This window comes from Eulemur rufifrons, chromosome 6 (genome assembly GCF_041146395.1).
Source record: "Eulemur rufifrons isolate Redbay chromosome 6, OSU_ERuf_1, whole genome shotgun sequence".
Taxonomy (NCBI): Eukaryota; Metazoa; Chordata; class Mammalia; order Primates; family Lemuridae; genus Eulemur; species Eulemur rufifrons.
The window spans coordinates 94,435,218-94,461,342 of NC_090988.1; the positions used below are offsets into that span (position 1 = coordinate 94,435,218).

Sequence of the window (26,125 nt, forward strand, 5' to 3'; positions counted from 1 at the left end):
TGATTTTTGTATGTTGATTTTGTATCATACAACTTTACTCAATTCATTTATTATTTATAACTGTGTGTGTGTGGTCTTTGGAGTTTTCTACATATGGTATCATGACATAGGCAAATAGAGATAATCTTACTTCTTTCTTTCTGATTTGGATAGCTTTTATTTCTTTTTACTGCCTGATTGCTCTGGCTAGAACTTCCAGTACTATGCTGAATAGAAATGATGAGAGTGGATATCATTGCCTTATACTGAATATTAGAAAAAAAGGTTTCAGTCTTTTCACATTGATTATGATGTTAGCTGTGAGGTTTTTTTTTTTTTATCAGTGGCCTTTATTATGTTGAGGGACTTTTCTTCTGTACCTGAACTGTTGAGAGTTTTTGACAAGAAAGGATGTTGAACTTTTTCAAATGCTTTTTTCTGCATCTATTAAGATGATTGTATGGTTTTTATCTTTCATTCTGTTGATGCAATGTAGCACACTGATTAACTTGCATATGCTAAACCAGCTTTGCATGCCAGGGATAAATCCTACTTGGAATTTGGACATGATGCATAATATTATTGATGTGTTATTTAATTTGGTTTGCTAATATTTTAAGGAGTTTTGTATCAATGTTCATCAGTCATATTGGCCCAAGGTTTTCCTTGTGGTGCTTTTGTTTGACTTAGGTGTCAAGGTGATGCCAGCCTTGTAAAATGTATTAAGGAGTATTTCCTCTAGCTCTATTTTTTAGAAGAATTTAAGAAGTATTGGTATTAATTCTTTGAACGTTTGGTGGAATTTAGCTGTAAAGACATCTGATCCTGAGATTTTGTTTGTTGGGAGATTTGAAATTACTGCTCCCATTTTTTTATTTGTTATTGGTCTGTTCAGGATTTTTATTTCTTCCTGATTCAACCTAACTTTTGATTGGAAAATTTAATTTACATAAAGTTATTATTGATAAATAAGCACTTGTAACTGCCATTTTGTTAATTATTTTCTGGTTGTTTTTAAGATTCATTTTTCCTTTCTTCCTCTCTGTTTTCTGTCTTTGTGATTTGATTATTTTCTGTAGTACTAAGTTTTGATGCCATTCTCTTTGTCATTTGCTTATCTTCAATAGTGTTTTTGTTTGTTTTTTGTTTTTTTGTTGTTGTAGTAGTTTTTTGTTTGTTTGTTTGTTTGTTTTTTGCTTTCCTGTTACCATAGGCTTACATAAGAAAATCTTATAGCTGTAATAGTTTAAGCTGGTACCCACTTAACTTTGGTTGCCTACAAATATTTTTGACTTTTACCTTTACTCTAACAATTTATATTTTTAATGTCACAGATTACATCTTTTTATATAGTTATTCTTTTACAACTTATTGTAGCTATAGTTGTATTTGACCACTTTTACTTTTAATCTACATACTCAAGGTATACATGATTTACATACCACCACTGCAATATTAGGATATTTTTAATTTGACAATACATTTACCATTACCAGTGAGTTTTATACTTTCATATGTTTTCAGGTCTGTAATTACAATTCTTTCATTTTTACTTGAAGAACTTCCTTAAGCATTTGTCATAAGTGGTGTCTAGTGGTGAATTCCCTCATATTTTGCCTGGATGGGACTTTGTTTCTCCTCCATTTTGGGGAGATGGCTTTACTGGGTATAACATTCCTGACTAAGAAGTTTTCTATTTTGTTTCAGCATTTTGAATATATCATCTCATTCTCTCCTGCCCTGCAAGGAGAAATCCACTTATAGTCTAATGGAAATTCCGTTGTATATAAAATCTCACTTTTTTCTCACTACTTTCAAAATTCTTTTTGTTTTTGACTTTTGACAATTTAAGTATAATGTGAGTACTTATTTGGGTTGAACCTGAATGAGAATCTTTGAGATTCATGGATCTGGATGTCCATATCTTTTCCAAGACCTAAAAAGTTTTCAGCAATTATTTCATCAAATGGGATTTTTATCTTTTTCTCTGTCTCTTCTTCTTCTGGAACTCTCATAATGCAAAAATTTGTGTGGTTAATGGTGTCTCACAAGTCCCTTAGGTTTTATTCACTCTTTTTTATTTTTTATTTTTCTCTTCAAGTTCACAGATTATTTTTTCTGTTTGATCTAGTCTGTGATTGAAGCTCTATCGTATTTTTTATTTTGCTCATTCAATTCTTTAGCTTCATGACTTCTGTTTAATGCTTGTTAATGATTTCCATTTCTTGAATTTCTCATTCATTTAATGAATGTTTTCTGATTGTTGTTTAATTGTCTGTATGTTCTCTCTTGTATCTCACTGAATTTCCCTGAGAGCATTATGTTTGAATGCCTTTTTAGGAAATTTGTATATTTCCATTTCTTTGAGCTCAGTTACTGGAGAATTACTGTGTTTCTTTGGTGGTCATGTTTTCTTGCCTTTTCATATTTCTTGGATGCCTGTGTTGATGTCCGTACATCTGGTGGAGCAGTCCAAACTTTACCGAGTGGATGTCATAGGGAAAGATTCACTTACAAATGGGTGCAAGGGTGCCAGTTGGGCAGGGTGTGATGGCTCTGCTTCCATTTGTGCACAGTGCTGTAGGTTCTGTGAAGGTTCTTCATCTGAAATCCATATCAGTGATAACTCAGGGGCCTCAATGGCATAGACTGCAGGAATTTGTGGTGGCTATAGTGACAGTAGTGGTTATTTGAGTCCTTAGAGGTAAGGGCTTTTGTACTTGTTTTCCCCACACTGGGAAATCTTAGCCGGAGGAACTTTCTTTACATTGGGTCTAACACAGCCCACAGCTAGCCACAGCAGTGCTGGGATACAAGGTACATGTTTTCAGAGCAGCTGTGGAGCCAGGGTCCTGAGCTCAGAGTCTATGAAACTACTTTCATCTAAGAATTGGGGCACTGGTTTGCTCTCCAGAGAATAGTGAATGTAGATCACCCACAAAGCTGGGGTGTTGGACTCTGGGGCACCTTAGCGGCTTGGGCCCAGGGGGCAGGGATGGAACTGTGACTTCGACCCTGGGGGTTGAGTGCAGTATCATCATAGCTATGGTGAAGAAGAAGTTCTCCAGAGGCTTAGGCTCCAGGGAGCAGGGTGTAGCTGCATTTCCTGGAGCCAACAAGGCATAGCAGCCACTATACCCCAAACAGTAACTGATATCATGACATCTAATACCTGGGATTAGTTTTGCTTGGTTTTGAAGTTTTAATAAATGGAATCATACAGCATGAATTTTTTGTGTGTTTGGCTTCTCTTCAATATTACTGTATTGTATTCTGGGTAACACACAATCAAAAACTCAAGGATTAAATTAAATCTATATTATCCCTCTCAAGTTTGTAGGTCAGTGGGGTTTCAGTATGGTGAAAAGAGTCTCGTTGATAAGGAAATAGTCGAAGTTTAAGGACTACATCAACTTTTTGATACCATTATTAACTGAGAACTCTGCATTGAATGTACTAAAGCTGCTTCCTGAAGAGTAACTCTAGAATGTAGTTAGAATGTCAGCTCTACGAGGTCACATACAGCTCAGATGGTACACTGCTATATTCCCAGCAGTGCCTGGCGTATAGTAGATGCTCAATAAATATTTCTTGAATAAAGATATTGTGAGATAGAGTTAATTTACAGATGTACAGAAAGAGCTCTGTCTTCATCACTGGGGATGCCTGAATGTGTGGATTTTGAATTGTTTGAGATAAGAACATTGGAAATGTTGTGTGCTGTTTAAAACCAAACTCTTTTGGCAAGCCCCAAGATCAGTTTCTTTACTAGTGGCTTGTAACTAGCTTAATGGCTTTGACAAAACTTCCTTGACTACATAATGGGATACTCAGAGTTTCTTGTGTAGAACAGATAGAAGAATAACAAATGTTTGAACTATAAAACCTTTATTTAGTAGGTCAACTAAAACAAATTTCTTGTAAGACAGCTCATAGAATCCAATTAAAATATAAATACAGTGTCCCCAAAGTCACCATACATAGGGAAAATGTATGATTTCCCACTTTCCCTATGTATGGTGACTTTTAGGACACCCTGTATTTTAGTTGTATGCACATGATCCTTTTATAAGTGAAATTTGCGTCATTTAAAGGCTTGTTCCTTGTTCCAACATAAATTAAATTAAAATATTGAGACAATGCAACCAAGTGCTAAATAACTAAATTTTCTAAAATTTAGATATAATTTTGTTTTGCGAAAGATAATTTTCATCAGCAAAGACATAAAGAATCTCATCTTCCATGCAAACCTTGCCAGAGTTTTATAACTTAAGAAAAAAAGCATATGCATATATGTATATGTGGAATATATATAAATTTATGTATACTCCATGTACATATACATGTGTCTGTATGCATAAATGTAATTTAGACTGTTTGGAGACCTTGCTATGGCCACAGCTTCTGTGACTTCAGAGCTGGAAATAAATGGGAATGTTTTCATTACTTTCCATCTTAAATCAATTTGAGAAGGAATATTAAGTAGATAAAACAATTTAAGCAAACCATTGAATAACAGTTATCGAAGGTAATCAATAAGGGTTGAAGCACTCTGCTCTTGGCAGCAGGGGAAAGGAACCACCCTAGAGACAGCTGGGTTATAGAGTGCTATGAGGTTCCTGAGCCCCACCTATACTGTGGCTCTCCTTTCTCTTTCTGTCCAGCTTCTCCCAGCCAAGCTGAAAGCATGCGTGCACAAGATGGGAGAAAGTTACAGACTGTATTTGGTAAACTGTGTCTGGAGTCTGAGAAGAATTAGAGCAAGTTGACCTGGCCTTTTCAATGAGTGGCAGGGCAGAGTGTATCACCCTTTACTGAAATTGCCAATAAAAAGATCCAGAGGGGAAATCATAAGAAACTTTCTGAACGGCTTCCTCTGCTGGAATGTCTATGCTTATTGAATAAACCAATTTTATAAAAAATCTAATATTATCAGCTCACACAGTTAATCAGAAGTAGTTAAGTTCCTGAGAATCACATGAGCAGTAGCAATCCCAAAAAGCCTTAGTAAAGATATAAATTGCTGATCTTGAAAAGGGTCAAAGAGGAAGGCAAAAATGTGTTGTCAGCTTTTTTCAAACCATGTGTCAAATTTAGTTTTTTTTTCAATCCACCAGGCAATCAAAAGAAAATGATTTTATACATCCTTTTGGTGTTTATCATATAAATTTTGAGTAATTCAAACCAAGGGACATATTTTAATTAATTCAAAAATTTAAATATTTCCCTTAGAATTTGTATAGCTTTGTCTCATTTTGTTTCCTGTATTTATGCTGTGTAAAAACAAAAACCTTTGAGCACGTATTAAAACTGTCCGAATATTACTATATAAGGACATTGAAAAATATTACAAACTATTTTAAATATAAAATAACAACTGAAATTTGCTAGTGTCTTGTATGAGTTGCTTTTCATGGAACCTAAATTAGGTGGCTTTAAAAAGATCCGTATGTGTACCCACTATCAAATTGGTATTAACTGATCAAAACTTAAGTGCACATATAGTAATAATATTCATCGAGTGTCGGCAGATGGTGGGGAGGGGGGCTGAGTGTATACACACCTAATGGGCGTGGTGCCCACCGTCTGGGGGATGGACACAATTGAAGCTCTGATTTGGGTGGGGCAAAGGCAATATATGTAACCTAAACATTTGTACCACCGTAATACGCTGAAATAAAAAAAATAAAGATCAGTATATGAAAATTGTAACACTTCAACTTTATGCTTGAATATTTTAAATTATCAGATAAGTATTGATTTAACTAAGTTACATATACTGACATACTTAAGTGAATTTTAAATATTGCAAAAAATGAAATAAAAATACAAATGTCTATGTTTACGGGCATCTTTTTAAAACTGAAACTGAACTCTTCCAGTCATAATGAAATAAGACTTACTCGTCCTCTCTATACAATTCAAAACTAGAAAAAAAATTAAACTGCTTCCAGACATTGGCCAACAGTCAGTGCAGGGCTTTCAACATTGAGAAAATGAAAACATGCGAATGTAACAATTGCTCTGGTTTTCCGTGGGCAGGAACTTTCCAGACCATAGTCACATGGATGGATCCCTGTTGATCTTGCTAAATTCAGAAAACAAATCAGCATGCTGAGGCAACAATAATTAGTGTTTAGAGAACCATAAAGGAGGTAGATATGTAGACACAGACTTCCAGGAATCTGCAAGGGAGTCTCCTTAATTTTTTTATTCAGTACTAAGCTGTGTACATTTATAGGTTGAAATTCCAAATGTACAGTTAAAGAATATTAAGGTAGTTGTAAGCTGTATGACTACCAGAACTCACATGGGGCCGAGACATTGAAGTGCCGACCTGCTATAATGCGGTGACTTCTACGAATACCTGGGGCATAGAGACCTCCAGAAATGTTATAATAATATTAATAATAGTAAGTCTAAACTAGCCCAGATTAATAACTCTAGACCCTCCCTATAATGTCTTTTTAAAAGTCTGAAAAGAATTACACTAGTCTTCAAGTTTAACTTCCTGCCAGAAATAAAGTATAACACTGTGAAAAAAGAAAAATTTGAGCACTCAATCACATAAAATCACAATATCCAGCATCCAGTCCAAAATCACTGTACGTGCCAAGAGGCAAAAAAACTCAATAACTAACTAATAACAAGGAGAAAAGTCAATAAACCAATAAAAAAACAGTCCTGTAAATTATAGAGACAACGCAAATAAAAGAGAAGTACTTTAAAACATATACTATAAATATGAAGAAGAATTCCAAGGAAAATGTGGACACAATGAGTATAAAAAAGGAAAATATTAACAAAATACAACTTCTGGAGATAAAACCACAATATATGAAATGAATAAATCACTGTATGGGATTAACAGCACATTAAGCCTTCTAAAAGAAAAAACGTCAGTACACTCAGAGATGGAAATACAATCTATGTAATCTGAAGCAGAGAGTGGGGAAAAGGCTAGAAAGGTAAATAAACCTCAGGAGGACAATACAAGATGGTCTAACATGTGTAATCTGAGTCTAGGAAGACGAGGAGAGCATGGGGGCTGGAAAATTATTTGAAGAAATCATTGGAATTTCCAAATTTGATAGAAAGTATAAACCCACAGATAGGAGCTGCCCAAGTAGCCACAAACTGGATAAACAAAAATAAAACTACACCAAAGCATACCTTAATTAGATTGCTGAAAATAAATGATAAGGAGAAAATGTTAAAAGCAGAGGAAGAAAAAAAGCACCTTAGCACAAAGATAAGAATAATTGCAGACTTCCCATCAGAACTTATGTATGCCAGAAGACACTCAAAAGACATCATTAGCGTACTTAAAGGCAACAACTGTCAGCCTAGGATCCATACCCTGTGAAAACATCCATCAAAAATCAATCTAAAATATAGATGTATTCAGACAACAAACAAAAAATTCTGAAGAACTTTGATGCCAGAAAATCCACTCCAATGAACATCAAAGGAAGTTCTTCAGGCTAAGAGCAAATGACATCAGATGAAAACCTGGATATACACTCGTGAATGAAGAACACTAGAGAAAAAAATGAATCCAGTAAGGTCTTGGATAGAAAGTCCATATATTAAAATCAATTTTATTTCTGAACAGTATAATAATTTGGAAAGTAATATTTCATATCATTCTATTATATATACATATTGTATACCATTCTATACCCCCACAATATACATAAGGATGAATTTGACAAAATATATGCAAGACCTAACATTGAAAATGACAAAACATTGCTGAGACATATTAAAAAAGACCTAAATAAATGGATTTATTTAGTATAATCTGTTAAGGGATTGAAAAACTTAAATGGCAATTCTTCCTTAATAGACCTATAGATTCAGCACACTGCTAATCAAAATCCAAGAAGGTCTTTAGAATAATTGACAAGTTGACTCTAAAATTTATATGGAATAATTAAAGACCTACAATAGCCCAATCAATCCTGTTAATAAAGAAAAAATACATAAGACATATGTTACGTGATTTCAAGACCTACCACAAAGTTACATTTTAATGATGAAATTAATAACAAGAAACAAAACAAAGAAACGGGAAATTACTAGTCAAGTCTTAAGGTAAAATGCATCGCTTAATTCTGCAAACAAAGCAATGGCCTTGAACTCTATTTCCTCCCTTCTGATTTAGTTCATGTTTTGTTGAAGATAAAAGTGTGTCTTTCTTGATACTGTTTTCATTCCAATATAGCAAATTTACAAGATCAGGACTCAGAATCAGGGAAAACAAAAGTGTGGAAAATGGCAATATTTTAAAAAGAGTTAATTTAAACTAGGGCAAACTCCACATTTTCTAATGATCACTAAGAACACCCCATATAATTCTTCCCCAAATTGTTCCATGCCCTATTTTCCAATTCATTGAGTTATATAAGGGTGATACATCACTCCTAGATACATCACCTTTGATTTGCCTCTGATTTTGCATATAGTATTCAAGATTATCGTCTTACAATCTCACAATACAGAAATACCTATTATAACTGTTATTACAATGATCAAAGCTCTTTGACTCTTCTGTTATACTTGCAAATAAATTTCATTTGATTTTCTGAAGATTAATTACTTTTAATAGTTGGATGCATGTTTTCTCAATAGACAAGTTTTGCAGCAATGCTGATTATACTATAAATTGTTCACAATTCATTGGCCATTTTCTTTACCATTGACTGTGAAAAGATAGAAGTCTGAATATGCTTTTTTTTTAAATTTCAGCATATTATGGGGGTACAAATGTTAGGTTACATATATTACCTTTGCCCCACCTGAGTCAGAGCTTCAAGTGTGTCCATTCCCCAGATGTTGCACACTGCACCCATTAGGTGTGAATGTACCCATCCCCTCCTCCCCGCCAGCTGCCCGACACCCGATGAATGTTCCTACTATATGTGCATCTAGGTGTTGATCAATTAATACCAATTTGATGGTGAGCACATGTGGAGCTTTTTTTTGTTTGTTTTTTTATTTCAGCTCATTATGGGGGTACAAAAGTTCAGGTTATATATATTGCCCATGCCTCCCCATCCCCCCCAAGTCTGAGCTTCGAGTGTGTCCATTCCCTAGACAGTGCACATCGCACTCATCGTGTAGGTAGGCACCCATCCCCTCCCCCCACCCCCATCCCCCCCAGTTAGAACTTCAAGCGTGTCCATTACCCAGACAGTGCACCCAGCCCCCACCTCTGTCCGATACCCAATTGGTGTTATTCCCAAATGTGCACTTAAGTGATGATCAGGGAAACCAGTTTGCTGGTGAGTACATGTGGTGCTTATTTTTCCATTCTTGGGGTACTTCACTTAATAGAATGAGTTCCAACTCTCTCCAGGAGAACGAAAGAGATGCCATATTGCCGTTATTTCTTATAGCTGAGTAATATTCCATGGTATACATATACCACATTTTGCTAATCCATTCATGAATTGATGGGCATTTGGGTTCGTAGGAAAGACTCTTACAGACATTGGCCTAGGCAAAGAATTTATGAAGACCCCTAAGGCAATCACAGCAACAACAAAAATAAATAAATGGGACCTGATCAAATTAAAAAGCATCTGCACAGCCAAAGAAACAGTCACAAGAGTAAACAGACAACCTACAGAATGGGAAAAAATTTTCGAATACTACACATCAGATAAAGGACTGATAACAAGAATCTATTTAGAACTCAGCTTGTTTTACCATTCTTGTGATACTTCATTTAGTAGAATGTGCTCCAGCTCTATCCAGATAATACAAGAGGTGCTAGATCACCATTGTTTTTTGTGGCTGAGTAGAACTCAATGGTATACATATACCACATTTTATTAATCCTCTCATGTATTGATGGGCACTTAAGTTTAACCTACAAGAGAGGAAGGATATTGTCTCTCTTATTCACCATTATTTTCTCATATGCTTAAAACAATGTCTGCCTTGTCGTATACACTTTATAAATATGTGTTGAATAAAATGATAAATTGATATATATGAAATACAAATATGCATATATAGTCATGCATATATATAAATAAATTAAAGATTTTGAGGCTCACTATGTGCCAGAGTAAGTAGTGGTTGCTCTATCTATATTATTAATATACCAAGTAATTATCACAGGTCTATGAAACAGCTAGTATTATTATTATTTTCTTTAAGAGATATACGAGGCACAGAGAAATTTTGTGGTATGTCCATGGCTACACGGGTAACAAATAAAAAAGACGAGATTTCAAGATGAAACCCCCCAGGGTTGTCAAATTAGAAAGCCCACATTATTTACCAATATGCTATATTTCAGACATCAACACTTAGTTTTTTTCACTATATTGCATCTGAATGGGAAATAATATGGGAACATATCGCTTTTAATTTTATTTATTTTTGCTCTGCAATAAAAACAGCAAGTGTATTTAACAAACATTTAGCAAACACCATGTATTACATATTTTCATATATTACACTGGTTACAAATTTGCTGAAGATATAATTCTGCACAATAGAGGAGAGGGAGGAAGAAGAAGAAACAGATAGAAAATATAAATTTAATCTGATCCACGATAAGATTTTTACTCCGATGTGTACTTATACTCACATGATGGGTTGCTTATACGCAAGGACTGACTGTGCGATTACAAGGCACTTTCTATGGGAGAAGGAAAGCAGGAGAAAGAAACGGTGCGGGGGAAGTCATGCATTTCAGCTTCTTGAAGGAAAAAGCACTTTGTGTCCCCAAAGGTGGGAAAAAAGTTAGAAATATGTATTCTTCATGGAGGCCTTGTTTCAGCAATTCTGTTTTTTCCCCTTATGCTGCCAAATTTTATTTGCCAATTAAATGCCTTTATATAAAGTTCTAAAGATGAATGAAAAACTCTCACGTTGCCTCATTAAACGCATGATTTATTTATTTAATTTCTAATACTCTGATAAGGAACCACCAAAATGAGTTATTGAGTTCTTGAGAAAAAATAAAAATATGATTTTGAATTTTTTGTGTATATTTATATCTATGCATGTATATATATTTCTGAATTGGATTTTTCATATATCATATATATATATATATATATATATATATCAGAGTTGGATCCTGGTACTTTCACATATGGGGTTCTTGCATTGCAATCAGCATAGATTTTCTGGAACATTTTTCTATTGATCTGTTGGTGGCGTCAAACCTTCGTTCAATGGTGCAGGAGATGCTGCTTCTGCCACGTGAGGATCGGATGGCACAATTAACACAACCTGTGAAATCAATCAGAATGCCCTAGGTGAGTCACCCAATGACCTGAGGGTTTCCCTTTCCTCCCCACATAAGGTCATTAATGTCAGAGTTTACTCTTTCTTCTCTGAATTCATTCTCAAGATCAATCTGACGGGCTTCTCAGTCATTCTGTAGATCGGCTTAGATGTAAAGACACACACATGCAGTGATAACTCTTAGCCTGAGATGCTGATGGCTGTTGCTGTGCTCTTGCAAGTGGGTCAATATTACATGTGGATGATGGTGCCCAACATGTCAGGTAAACCCAGGTGTCACGAAATATACAGAGCTCTTCTTTCAAAGTAGGTTTCTCACGTTGATGATATCAGAATATCCAAATTATGATTTCTTGGTTAAGAATAAAACATTGCAAAACCCACACTGGCCCAAAATAGCAGGGACCTTATAAGACTAAGAAAAATTATGGTCCTTCTTCCACAAAATTAGTGTGGCGTGGGGTTGCTGGGGAGTGGTGCCACGAAGAGATAGAGATGTAGGCACTATTTACCCCAAAGCCACTGCTGTTCTGGATCCATAGCAGGAGATTGGTGGCAGCAACATCCCCCAGCTCCTACACCAGGAGCAGCCAAGACTACGGGCCCAAATACTCTGATATGACGCTTGCTAATTAGTTGGCCCCCGTGCCCAAATTTTTGAAATCATTGTAATTCCCGAGAAACTCTCACTTTTAGGGTTTTATAATGCAAAAGCACATTATTAGAATTAATACAATTTTGTTCATGTCTCTTCTGTGAGGAAGGGCAGTGGGGGTGTGGGATGTGGTGTTGCCTGGGAGCTCCCAAAAGAAGACAAAGAGGTACAAAATGATGGAGAAGGGCACTAGAAACACAACCTCATCAAGCTATTATTATTTTATTGCTTGGCTATGGGTTTTGTCTGCCCCTGGGACTTTGGGTAATGAAGCTAATGAGTAGCTTTTGGGGTTTTACTATCCATTTCCTTACTCCAGAACCCTCCATCCTTGGAGGATGCCCCTACCCTACTCTTCCTAGAGCCTCTTTCTTGCTCTCTTCTCTCTTTCCGTTTCCCACTTTCCTCTCTGTGTGACATTCTTTCTGCTTAGCAGCCAGAACAGTCTGCCGCAGGTGTCAGAGTGAGAGAGTGGCCACACGTTCACCGGCTGATTGAGAAGTTTGAAGTCCTGACATTTCTTTGGTAGCCCAGGAAAGGTTGCTATAATAACACCATGGAGTAAAATCCAACACTCCTTGGGGACCTCTCCACTGTGAAATGTTCTCTGACCTGGACTTAGAGGGGAAATCTCAAGGTAGTAAGGATAGGGGAAAACAGCTTTTCTTGAGTGATTGTGGTAGGCAGAATTCTAAGACGACACTCAGTGAGCCACACTCTGTGATCCCCTCCCCGTGAGTGTGAGTGTGATAAGTGTATAGGAGAAGTTATCATCCTTGTGAGTAGATACTCATCAGTTGACTCTGAGCTTATCAAAAAAGGCATTATTCTGGATGGAACTAATCTAATCACATGAACTCTTTAAAAGAGCCTTAAGATATCAGAGACTTTCACTCTCCTGCTGACCTCAAAGAAAAAGTGCATTGTCGTGAGTTCTACACCTGAGAGGGAATGAATTCTGCCACATGAGCGTGGAAGAGTATCAGAGCTTCCGATGAGACCACAGCCCCAGGCAACTCCTTGATTACAGCCTTGCAAGATTCTAGGTGGAGGTCACACTTCAGCTGTGCCCACATTCTTAACCCATGGAAACTGAGAAATAATAAACGCATATTGTTGTAGGCCTCTAAGTTTGTGTAATTGATTACACAGCAATAGAAAACTAACACAGACATCTTCAAATGAGAGCCAATACTCACCCCACCGGGGCTACAACACATGACTTGGCATCCAAAGGCAGAGAGGGACACAGCAATGCAGAATTCCAGCATACTTAAGACAGCCACTGTGGCATCCATTCCCTGGGGGAAAATCCATGACAAAGAAACGTGAGGCCTAGAGATGACAAGTTTCAAACATCTACCACTAACTACAACACCAAAAGAGAAAAATGACTGGCCAGGAGTCAGGAAATCTGGCTTCTAATTGCAGCTATAGCCTTGGCCAATTCTTGGTCTGCTGAATGTCACTTCACTTCTTACTTTTTCACTTTTAAAATAAGATTTTTTTCCCCCGGTCCACTACTTTCCAGTGCAATCAGGGGCACAGAATTATTCTAAAGTGCTTTAAAAAGGGAAAGGATTTATAAAGATAATTGTCATCTTAGTCTTTTCGAGTACTATAAATTTCATAGAATTGACACAATAATATGATTCCATATCTTGGTGATTATAGGCAGGATAATGGTTCCTCAGGGAGGTTCACACCCTAATCCCCAGAACCTGTGACTATGTCAAGTGACCCGGCAAAGGAGAATTAAAGTTGCAGATGAAGTTAAGGCTGCTTATTAGCTGAGATAAGGGAATTATCCTGGATTGTTCAGGTGGGTTCAAAGTAACAACAGAATCCTTATAAGTGGAAGAGGCAGAAGAGTCAAAGTCCAAGAGAGATTTGAAGATGCTGCACTGCTTGATTTGAAGATAAAGGGTGGGGCGACAAGCCAAGAAATGTAGGCAGCCTCCAGAAGCCAGAAAAGGCAAAGAAACATATTGTCCCCTTGTGCCCCCATAGAGGAACATGGCCCTGTCAACACTTGGATTTTAGCCTAATGAGACCTATTTTGAACTTCTGACCTCCAGAAATGTAAGATAATCTATTTGTATTGTCTTAAGCCACTAAATTTGTAGTAATTTGTTATAGCAACAATAAGAAACTAATGCAACAATGAACACCAAGTTAATAAATCTTTAATTCATCTCCCAAGAGAACTGGTTTTAGATAACCTTTGGCCAAAACACATGGTCAAATTTAGGGAACACTGGGAAGTACACTTATACCAAACAATCTTACCCGGGATTGATGTAGGGAATTCTTTGGTTATATTCTCTTTTTCTCTCCATGGTTAGGGATAGTCCCTCTGCTATGGAAGGACCAATGGAGCAAAAGCTCAGGACATGAGTGATGCAGACTCAAAGGGACCTCGAGAACATTTGCATTCATTGTTTATTTGCTCATGCCTTCAACAGATGCAGCAGCCTCTGTTTCAAGCATTGTCGTAGGCACAGAAGACAGAGCAGCAAACGAAACAGATCACTCCCCTTTCCTCAAGGATCTTACGATCTAGTAGGGAGGACTAGGAGTTGGCAAACTTTCTATAATGGGCCAGATAGCATATATTTTAGGTTTTGCAGACCAATAGGTCTCTGTGGCAAATGCTCAACTCTGCCATTATAACACAAAAGCAATACACAATATATAGACAAATGGACTTGACTACATTTCAGTTAAATTTTATTTACAAAATAGGCTCTGGGCTTGACTTCCAACAAAAAGTATACATGTGTTTGAGCCATATGAAACTGCTGTCTCTCTAGGTCAGGGGTGGTTGATCATTGGCAATTTCATATGGCTCTGCCTGATGATTCCAGGTAGTATGCTCTCTAACTCCTCTTTTCTACAAAAAGGTCACCTTTTTATAACCTCTTTTTGTAATTATATACTTTCCAGTATTTCCTATCTTTTTCTCCCAGGAGAATTGGAGCTTCCTTATGGTAGGAAGCTGATCTCCTTCTTAGGTCTCCCAGCGTGCCCAATCTGGGACTGGGCATAAAATATGGGCTCCAGGGCCTGTAGACTGATCATGCAGGTGCCCAGGCAGGAATAGACCTGCTGCTTCAAATTCTAGGAAGCCCTTACGGATGTCCTCTGCTATAAGGAAAGGCAGAAAAAATGTGCATACAATTATAGGAATTCATAATGGCCTTTGGGAGAATGTGATTGAGATGATTGAAGAACCAGCTACATAATTTACAGGGTATCTTGTTTAAATTTTTAAAAAGAATTTCAAGACAGCAACAGCAGAGTATTAAATGAAGCATAGGGTTCTTCTAACTATGAAGTCACGAATAACTACACAGGTCCCAAGCTCATGAAATTAGCTCTGCAAAGCTGGCCAACTCCAGATTTTGTCTCCATCATTGTGCCCTTAAAGTCTATGAGTGGAGAGATCCTCAGAAACCCAAAGTAAGGTTCTTCTTCAAGATAACAATAGCAAATAACGGGGGAATGAGAGGCAAGAAGTTCTAGAATCGAATCTTGCTTTTGCCAATTTCTAACTTAGTGACTTGGAAAAATTTGTCAGGTTCTCTGAAGAAGCTTTCTATTCTTATTTTGAGGAAATAACATTGCTTACTATAAAAGCTATTTGAAAACTCTGAGTAAATCAGTTTAGCAATGACACCTCCAAAGGTTATTTTGGTGTGAATACATAGCCCTAAAGACTTATGTAGGATTAGCTAGGAATTAAGTAAAAGGAATGCAATTGATTCTGCCTAATAAGTTAGAAAGAATGTTGAGTTTTCACATAGAGTCGAGGGAAGGAGAAAATGAGGAAAAGAGCTAAGCGGCAAGGCAAGAGGCTGAAAGCACATATGAAGGAAAGGGAACAGAAAATTTGGTGGTATGGAGAATGGCCAATAGGCTTTTTCATAGCAAAGATTTAACTGCGCATTTGGTCTGCTATGACGTGTGGCAGTAACTCTTCCTCCCCACTCTAATCCAATGGCTCAAAACTTCAAGAAGTTTTACTACCTACAAAACATTGTGTCAGTGGTAACTTGCAGAATAAAGCAGTTAGGATAGCATCTAAAGATGGGCAATTGGTACCAAAAAAATGGTAAAATACAGCATGGAGACTGAGAAGTTACCAGGAGCTAGATGTTGAAGCTAAAAGTGGTTAACCTTGCCAGAACATCCAGAGAAATTAGAAAGGACACTCACCACTTGCAAGATAACAGTCAAGACAATTTTACTTTATTATTAGAGAGCCATGTAACTCCATCAGGCTCCATCAGGACACCCTGGGGACATACAGGGACTGATACCTGGGCTCCATTTGTAGAGGGGATTAACAGTAATACCGATCAGTGCTTTAAAATCAAACAAAAAAAAATTATGCAAAATGCCTGAACAGTAACTATTATATTGAGGAGTAGGTGTTCTATAACCGTGAGCTTTTCCCCCTACTTTGCCTCATCAAATATAGAGGAGGAGAAAAGAGAGAGAAGAGACGTGGACCTGACTCCTAATTGTTCTATTTCTCAATCACTTCCAACTTCCCAAAGTCATTCAGCAATTAGAAAATGTTGATTATTGCTTTTGCCAGAGCCAGCATTCCCCAGACTTGCTTCCCCCATAGCATCCCATGAAAAGAGGAAGAAGCACTCACCATTAAAATGGACATGTACATGGGACAATTTTCTGTCGTCTGATTGTAGTTACAGTAAGTGTAACGGAACGAGTAGATACTCGCACTGACTGCACTGATTACGACCCCTGAGAAAGCCAAGACAGAGCTGGTGATGTTCAGTCCAAGGCTACCTCGGACCTAGAAAAGAATGAAAATCAATTAAACAATTCAATATTCTCAGATCTATCTCCATGAACCACTTTACACCCACCATTTCTTTCCCAACACAGTCTATCTTCTCTATCTTGATTGAATATTTCAAGTCTTCTAACTTATCCCATTACAGTAGTTTCAGCTCTAACCTCTTGCCAAAACACAAATCTAATGCTGTTATTCCCAAGCTTCAAACCTTCAGATGACTTCCGTGGGCACGTGAGACAAACTGCAAACCTCCTTAACGCCGTGGCTGGACAGCCCCGTCTGTGTCCCTCCCTCCCACTGCCTGCTGCATCGTTTTCTAAATGCTGCTGGCCTCTCACGCCTCTGTGCTTTCTGTATGTTACCTCTGTCTGCTGCATATGTGCTTCAGCACATTCTCTTCTCATGGGTGAAGGTAAGGAGGCTTTTTGTAAGAACTAAAATTGCTCGGGAAAGTGTGAGAGGTTTCGTGCAGCTGTAGCACAAAAGGGTTGTGGCTGGAGGAGATGCTAGGGAAGCAGATTGAGGCCAGATTTGGAGGGGCCGTATCAATCACGCTCCAGAGTTTGATGTTTATCTTTTGAGCAAAGAAAACTCAAATATGATTGTGCGCCAAGAAAATATTTGTTAAGATCCGGGCTTATGCCTTTTGTTGGCTTTATGAAAGACATGTTGGCATGGATGTTACGATTTAAATTTGCTTATTCTTATGTATTAATAATAATAACTTCATAGTGAATTTCTTTTATTGCAAACTAAAAATCCTTTATGGACACAGTGGGAATGCAAATTTTAATCAATCTGTCGATAAATATTATGGCATCCCAATATCTGATGTCACTGTCACGTGCTGGATCTCAAGCTGCTGGGGTTTTTTTGGACTGATCCCGCTTGACATTTCAAGAATTCTCTGTCTCTTTATAAAGATTCTCTCAGGAACTACTTTGCCAAAATATTCAGTCTCGTGTCAGTAATTCTATCGTTAGCCAATTGTTTGATTACAATCTTTAAAAAACAGATCCTACTAAGTAAAACTTATAATCTCTTCTGATTTTTTAAAAACAAAGAAACAAAATATGTCTTATGCCCTGAAAGAATACATATTTGATTAATCCTTCCTTTCTTGGAACCCCCCTCCATTAAAAAAATAAGAAATGTTACTCACCAGACCTTTTGTAGTTCTTTTCTCTGCTGCAATTGACAGGGATCCTGAAATAATAAACTAGAAGTAAAAGGAAACACGCAGATAAAAAAACTTTAAATAAACATTGGAAATCATAACTTAATACAGCTTACTTCTAAAGTTAATAAGTATGTTGAACAGACCAATTATCTGAGAAGAAACACAGAAGCTGGCATGCATAGATATTTTTAATATTGAAATATTACAATTTTTGAAATTGATAGATTTGAGGAAAAAATCACATACTAATTGCTATCCATGTTTACAATGTTGGTAGGACATTGAATTCAATGCAACATTATTATTGGTTCAAACATTATTGACAAAATGTATATAATTGTATTTTCCATAACATGATAGACCATCTGTCTCAGTCTGAAAGTCTTTCTTATGTTTAATGGTAAAACCTTAGGACTATCTCATTAAAGTCAAAATCAAGGTAAAGACATAGACTACTATGCCACACTATTCTGAGCATATTAACCAAAATATATAAGAAAAATATTTGAAACAAATGGTTAAAATTACTGCTGTGTAAATATGAATATAATTTATGTTGTAAAAATCTAAAGAATATGAACTAAAAAAAGAAAAGATAATAAAACGAACAAACAAAAAACTACTATAAATTATTTAAAAATTTAGTAAGGCATATGGAAAAACATTATATGCAGAAATTATATATACATACTGTAAATTTGTGTATGTATTCGTGTATTTGAAGATAGGATTGAATAAAAGCACCTCATTTACTATAGGAAAAATATATATATATAAAGTATCTCAGAGGAAAAATTTAACAAGAAATATGAAAGATACATAGGAATAAAACTTTACAATGTCTCAAAAGTACACAAAAGAAAATTTGAACAAGACTAACGTGGGAATAATTTTATGGGATTCTAGCAAAAGACAGATAGCTGTTTTACTGGAGAGTAAAGAGGCTGAAAATATGAGAAATTTACAATTGGTTCTTGGGACTTAGGCTGTATAAGGGAGAAAAAAGAGACATTTTACAGGTAAGGTTTAGAAATAACGGTGAAATAATAATGGAGGTTAGCTGCAAAAAATGTTTCACCAAATAAACAAAGGCTCATCCAGTGAGATGCCTACAATAGTCTGAGTGCTACCTCAGTTGGCAAACAGCCCTGCAGTCCTAATTACATATGGAACTGGTGTAGAAGGTTTAAACTACGTAAGCAGCTTTCCGATGTGGTCTTGAACAGGAAATGAAAAAGAAAGCAGAAAACTAGAGTGGTTAGATATCTGCAATTCTTGGAATAGCCTAACCCTACGTGAGCCCTGATTCCTGGTACCAAATAGCTTTATTTTTTAATTTCAGAATATTATGGGGGTACAATTGTTTAGCTTACATATATTGCCTTTGCCCTGCCCACGTCAGAGCTGCAAGCGTGCCCATCCCCCAGACAGTGCACATTGCACGAATTAGGTGTGAACATACCCATCCCCTTCTCCCCTCTCCTACCTGCCCAACACCGGATGAATGTTACTACCATATGTGCACATAAGTGTTGATCAATTAGTACCAATACGATGGTGAGTACATGTGGTGCTTGTTTTTCCATTCTTGTGATACTTCACTTAGCAGAATGGGCTCTAGCTCCATCCAGAATAATACAAGAGGTGCTAGTTCACCATTGTTTTTTGTGACCCAATTTCTTCATGGATAAGGTGAGGATGATAATAAATCCTCCCTCAGAAATTTGTGGTGACTATTTGAAATGGAATTGCACATATAAAGCACTTAGCAGAGTGCCCAGATCATAGTAAGAGCTTAATAAAAGCTATTATTGGTATTTTTAGGTATAAAAAATGCTGTGCAACTTCCCGGAATTAGAACAGCATTTTCCATTCTCCAAATCCTGCACTTCTGCTGTAAACAGGTGAGGGGGAAGCAAAAGCAAGCTCTATAATAAAACTTTAAATTATCTAATTTTGAACTTGGTAGATTAATGAAAACCCCATAACACTTAAATAGATTCTCTGAGTCTCACATAAACCTAGTTCATAAATTTTATTTTTCTGTTGTCAGTAGATGAAACTTGTTATTTTTCACTCTCAATTTGCATAAAAACTCTCTGATGTTTTGTCTTAGGGGAAGATTTTCAAACTCTCTTAAATTTTCATTATAATTATAGCTAATATTAATTATAGTTATTTTTATTAAACTTGTGAAACGTATTTTACCAAATAGCAATTCCATTTTCTAAGATAACAATGTGCTGATATTTGATAGTTGATAGGCTGGGCACTATAAATTGCCTGTGTACCAGCCACATCTCCTTTTCTTCCTTACTAACAAAACCCTCATTTAGCTTAGTCCCCTGTGAGCTTCAGGGTAGGGCGAACTCTTCCCAGCCACAGAGGTGAAGCTTAATTAGTCCAAGCCAATAATGGCAAATCCTTTACCTTCACCCATAGTTGGTTTTGGAATATGCATATAAACATTTATGCAAAGTGGTATGTGTCAACAATATCTCCTCTGATATGATCTGCCAGCAGTCCTTGGTGAGATCTTTGCACCACTGAATCAACCAACCCTGCAAATGACTAGCCGCTGAGCTTCTTGTTGTGAAATAATCAGTAGTTTCAATGTTTAAGCCATTGGGTTTGGCTACATGCTGCTCTAATAGATCCTAACTGATACATGTCAAATATTTCATCTGCCTAACTTTCTAGGAGTTTTATATTATTATTACCACATTAAATGTGAGAAAATGGAGTCAAAAGAAGTTTAGATACTTTTCTCAAATTTATAAAGCTACAAGATAAGGCTAGAATAGGATTCCAGAGATCAGGATATTAACAGCTATGTTATGTCATCTCCAATTACATCAGAAAGTATTCTACTTACCATCACTGACCCCCAAATTGTGTATCCAACGTACACTGAAAGGGGACATAAAGATACATAACATGGCATGGTGACACTCATCATTATTATTCCCAAGCTGAGATTCACCAGGGAAATCAGAATCTGCACGGTCTAAAAATGATGAAGAAAGTATAAATTGATTATTCACCATAAAATTGGTGTCCATGCCCCCTCCTTTACAATCACTGTTACCCTTATTCTCCCCTTTTTGATATAATCACATGACCATCTTGATATTCTCTTGTTACTTTTTTTCCACATCAAGAACCATGAAAATACCAACTTAACAAAATTATCTTTCAGAATATCCATCATTGTCCCAATAATTTCAGTGTTAAAAGTAGTAAGTCAGAACCAGCCCAGAGGTAATTTTCTGATATCTAGGATGCTACATCTTCCACAGCTGTTGTTTTCCTTTGTCATATGCTCAGAGACAAGTGACCAAGGAATTAAAAAGCAATTATTCTAGCAAAGAGAAGTAACCTGAAGGAAGAAGAGTGCATACAGAAGGAAACAAAAAAAGAAAAGAAACTATGATATTTTCTTGGGGTCTGGTGCCTGAGGACATGAGTATGCGTACAGGGGTCTAAAAATAGGAGAGGTGGAGGAGGGCAGAGCAAGATGGCCTAATAGAAATATCCAGCGATCATCCCTCTGCTTGAACACCAAATTCAACAATTAACAGTGCAAGCAAGCACCTTCAGAAGAACCAAAAATCAGTCGGGTGATCATACCATCTGGCTTTAACATTATATCAAGGAAAGATGCACTGAAGGGGGCAGAAAAGACAATCTTGCACTGCTTATGCCACCCATTCCCCATCCCCCGCAGTGCCACGCAAGCTCGCCAAGTGGAGAGAGAATCTGTGTGCCCAGTGGAGGGAGAGTGAAGTCATTGTGGGACTTTGCATTGAAACTCAGGGCCATGCTGGCACAGGGAAACACTGCACAGGGCAGAATTCTGCTGGTGCCCACAGAGGGAGAGTCAAGGCCGGCCCAGCCAGAGGGAAATCCTCCATCCCAAAACCTGAGTTCTGGCTAGGCCCACCACTGGCTGGAAAAAAGTAGACTGGGGCCTGGACTAAATTCATAAGGCAGTCGGGCCACAAAGGCTGCAGTCCTTGGGCAATTCCTGTGGCTGTGCTGGCTCAGAGCCAGTGAACTTTGGGGTACATGTGACCCAGTGAGATACCAGCAGCTATGGCCAAGCCAGTGCCTGTGTCACCCCTCTCTTAACTGCAGACAGTACAGTTCAGGGAAAGTCTTCTTTTACTTGAGGAAAGGAAAAGGGAAAATTCAGAGGACTTAGTTTTGCAACTTAGGTACCAGCTCAACCACTGTAAAATAAAGTATCAAGCAGACTCCTAAAGCCCAGAGTACAGGTCTTAGTTCCTGGGCCAGAAGGAAACATGTTGCCCTGAAGAGAAGGACCCAGTCCTAGGAAGAGTCACTACCTGTGGATTAAAGAGCCCTTGGCAAGGGAACAAAAGTCATTCTATAATAAAGACATTGGCACTCAAATGTTTATGACAGCACAATTCACTATAGCAAGGATGTGGAAACAACCCAAGTGCCTGTCAATCCATGAGTGGATTAATAAAATATGGCATATGTATACAATGGAATACTACTCAATTATAAGAAACAATGGTGATCTAGCACTTCTTGTATTTTCCTGGATAAAGCTTGAGCCCATCATCCGAAGTGACGTATCACAAGAATGGAAGAATAGGCATCACATGTGCTTGCCATCAAACTGGCACTGACTGACCAACACTAAGGTGCTCACACAGTAGTAATATTCTTTGGGGGTAGGGGGATTGGGGGTGGCTAAACTCACAACTAATGGAAGCACAGAGCATTGCAGGGGGGGAAGGGCATGTCTCAAATCATGGTTGGGATGTGGCAAAGTCATAACATGTAACCAAAATGTTTGTTCTCCCATAATTCAAAAATTTAAAAAAGAGCCCTTGGGCTTTGAATAAACATCAGAGGTAGCCAGCAACAGTCAGCAAGCTATTTTGTGGATATTGAGAAATTGGCTCTAAAGTTTATATGGAGAGGTAAAAGACTCAGAACAGCAAACACAATATTGAAGAAGAAGAGGTTGGAAGACTAACTCTATCTGACTTCAAGACATATTATAATGCTATAGGAATCAAGACGATGTGGTATTGGCAGAAGGAAGAATAGGCAAATATATCCAAGGATAGAATAGAAATCCCGGAAATAGACACATAAATATAGTTAATGATCTCTGATAAAAAGCAAATGTAAATAGAATGGAGAAAAGATAGTCTTTAAAAAAAAAGATTCTAAAAACTGGACATCCATAAGCAAAAATGGAACCTAGACACAGACCTTATAACCTTCACAAAAATTAACTAAAAATGAATTACAGGCCTAAATGTAAACCTCCAATCTATAAAACTCCTAAAAGGTAACATAGGCCAAATTCTAGATGACCCTGGGTTTAGCGATGACTTTATCAATACAATACCAAAGGCAAAATCCATGAAAGAGAAGCCGGATCTTATTAAAATTAAAAATTTCTGCTCTGCAAAAGATACTGTTAAGAGATGAGAAGACAAGCCACAGACTGGTAGAAGATATTTGCAAAAGACTTATCTGACAAAGGGTTGTTACCCAAAATACACAGCAAACCCTTAAAACTGAACGATAAGAACACCAACACTATGGTTAAAAAATGGGCCAAAGAACTTAACAGACACCTCACCAAAGAAGACATAGAGATGGTAAAGAAACATATGAGAAGATGCTCTACATCTTAAGTCATAGGGAAATATAAATTAAAATGACAACGGGATTCCACTAAACACCTATTAAAATGGCTAAAATCCAGAACATTGACAACACCAAATGCTGGTGATGATGTAGAACAGCGGGAACTCTCATTCGTTGCTGGTTGAAATCTTCAAAATGGCACAGTCACTCGGAAGAGAGTTTGACAGTTTCTTTCAAAACTATACAAATTCTTACCGCACAGTCCAGCAATCGTGCTTACCCAAAGGATTTGAAAACTTAACGTTTATACAAAACCTGCACACAGATGCTTATAGTAGCTTTTTCATAATTGCCAAAGTTTGGTCCTTCAGTAGGTGGTGTGGTTTGGATGCTTGAACCCTCCAAATCTCATGTGGACATTTGATTGTCAGTGTTGAATGTGGGGCCTGGTGGGAGGTGTTTGGGGCACAAGAGCAGATCCCTCATGAATGGCTTGGTCCTCCCCACGATAACGAGTGAGTTCTTACTTTATTAGTTCACGCGAGAGATGGTTGTTTAAAAGAGCCTGGCACCACCTCCTCCCTCTTTGTGCTCCCGCTCTCACCATGTAACATGCCTCCTTCCCCTTCACCTTCCACCTTGATTGGAAGCTCCCTGAAGCCCTGCCCAGAAGCAGATGCTGCCCTGGTGCTTCTTGTACAGTCTGCAGAACCGTCAGCCAATAAACCGCTTTTCTTTACAAATTACCCAGCACCAAGCATTTCTTTATAGCAATGCAAAACGGACTAATACAGTAGGTGAATGCATAAACAAACTGTGACACATCCAGACAATGGAATATTATTCAGTGCTGAAAGTAAATGAGCTATCCAGCCATTAAAAAAATGGAGGAAACTTAAATGCACGTTATTAGGTGAAAGAAGCCAATCTAAAAAAAAAAAATTACCTATTGTACAATTTCAGTTGTATGACTTTCTGGAAAAGGCAAACTATGAAGACAATAAAAGACTGGTGGTTGCCAGGGATTGGGGTAAGGAAAAGATGAACTGGCAGAGCACAGGGAATTTTTAGGGCAATGAAACTGCTTTGTATGTTATTATAATAGTGGATACATGTCATTATACATTTGTCAAAAGCCATAGAATGTACAACACAGGGAATGAACCCTAATGTAATTTATGGACTTTGAATAATGTGTTAATGTAGGTTCATTGATTGTAAGAAATGTGTCACTCTAGCGCAGGAGGTTGATAATGAGGAAGCTGTGCGTGTGTTGGGGTAGGGAGCACAGAGGCTGTATCCGTACCTTCCTCTCAATTTTTCAGTAAACCGAAAACTGTTCTAAGACCTAAAGTCAAAAATAAACCTAATGCATGTCAAAATAAACAACATATTTCAAGAAAAATAACTACATTTTCCAAAATAAAAACTATAACAGTGGGGAAAAAAAGGATCCAAAGGGTTCACAATGACTTTTTCCCAGTGGTTTGAAGATTGGGCTAGAGATAAACCTCTATATTTCACGTAGATTTTTCATCCTCTGAGCACTGGGCTAAGAAAAGCTACCAAGAGAAGCAGTGGCAATATGGGCCCATCAGCTTTTGCTGTTCTAGCACGCTAAGGTTAAATGTAATTGTCATGGATGACCCAGAACCCTAGAATACATCTGAAGTCAATATATTTTAAATATAACTAAATTGGAAGCATGATGTGATAGAATATTATATCATTTTTCAAATGATATGTTCTGAAAATCAAATACTGGTGTCTCTTGGGCTGATTTATGTATTGTAAGGCTAACGGGACAGAGCATTGGGCATTAGTTCTGATCGGCTGTGAGTTTACACCACCATTGCCCTTCTCCCAGATCCGCAACTGACTTACCCCAAGGACTTTGGGTTTCCCCTTCAAGAACTTCTCTTGCAACTCTTTCCAGAAATATGAGCGTAGAACAGCAGGCTGGGGCACAGCAAGGCCAGCTGTGGTCTGTTCCATTCTTTGCATGGTTTCCATAGTAGCAGAAAAAAGTGCTACAATAAAAAATGCAATTTAGGATGAGGTCCTGAAAATAAGAGAGGGGCATGACACTTAGAGGCAGGTTCCTCCCTAAGGACAAAATCTGGTCTATATTCTCTTCCTGTATTATACTAACTGTTACAGCCAGATAAATGGAAGCAGCAACATGGGGGTGGAGGGGGGCAGAGAGAGAGAGAGAGAGAGAAAGAGAAAGAGAGAGAAAGGTGCTCAATGCCACGGATATCAAGATGCTAGAAAGTCTTGTAGAGACAGAAATATGGACAGAATGAGACAAATACGTTGGACCTCTCAAATTAGAGAAATTTCTTTGCGTTCAAATCCTGAGTCTGCTCAGATTTTATCTCTATCCCTATTACTGTCTGTTTCCTTGATAATAGCTATTTGCCCATTGAAGGATAACTTTTATAATAGTAATAAAATACACACTCATCTGCTTTCCAATTTATTATGTAGGTTTTTTTATAGTCCCCCTTTTCTAATCAGAGCACAGTCAAATTCTCAGAGCTAGAAACCTTCCTAGGTTCACCTTTACTGA

The 26,125-nt window shown here is 37.4% G+C and overlaps 1 protein-coding gene across 1 annotated transcript; it reads right to left on the reverse strand.

Moving 5' to 3' along the window:
- Positions 1-11,115: 11,115 nt before the first annotated feature.
- LOC138384555 (membrane-spanning 4-domains subfamily A member 4A-like) lies at positions 11,116-25,566 on the reverse strand. Its single transcript, XM_069470076.1, has 6 exons — positions 25,438-25,566; positions 20,789-20,920; positions 17,896-17,952; positions 16,572-16,730; positions 13,105-13,206; positions 11,116-11,235 (listed from the first exon to the last, which is right to left on the reverse strand). Exons 1-6 carry the CDS (start codon positions 25,564-25,566, stop codon positions 11,143-11,145), a joined length of 672 nt encoding a protein of 223 aa, XP_069326177.1. The 3' UTR covers positions 11,116-11,142.
- Between the last annotated feature and the right edge of the window lie 559 nt (positions 25,567-26,125).

Coding starts and splice junctions, on each gene's coding strand:
- LOC138384555 (XM_069470076.1), bottom strand. CDS start 25,566: ATGGAAACCATGCAAAGAATGGAACAGACCACAGCTGGCCTTGCTGTG. Junction 17,953..20,788: donor CAATTTGGGGGTCAGTGATG/GTAAGTAGAATA, acceptor TTTTACTTCTAG/TTTATTATTTCAGGATCCCT. Junction 11,236..13,104: donor TGTGTTGTAGCCCCGGTGGG/GTGAGTATTGGC, acceptor TTGATTTCACAG/GTTGTGTTAATTGTGCCATC.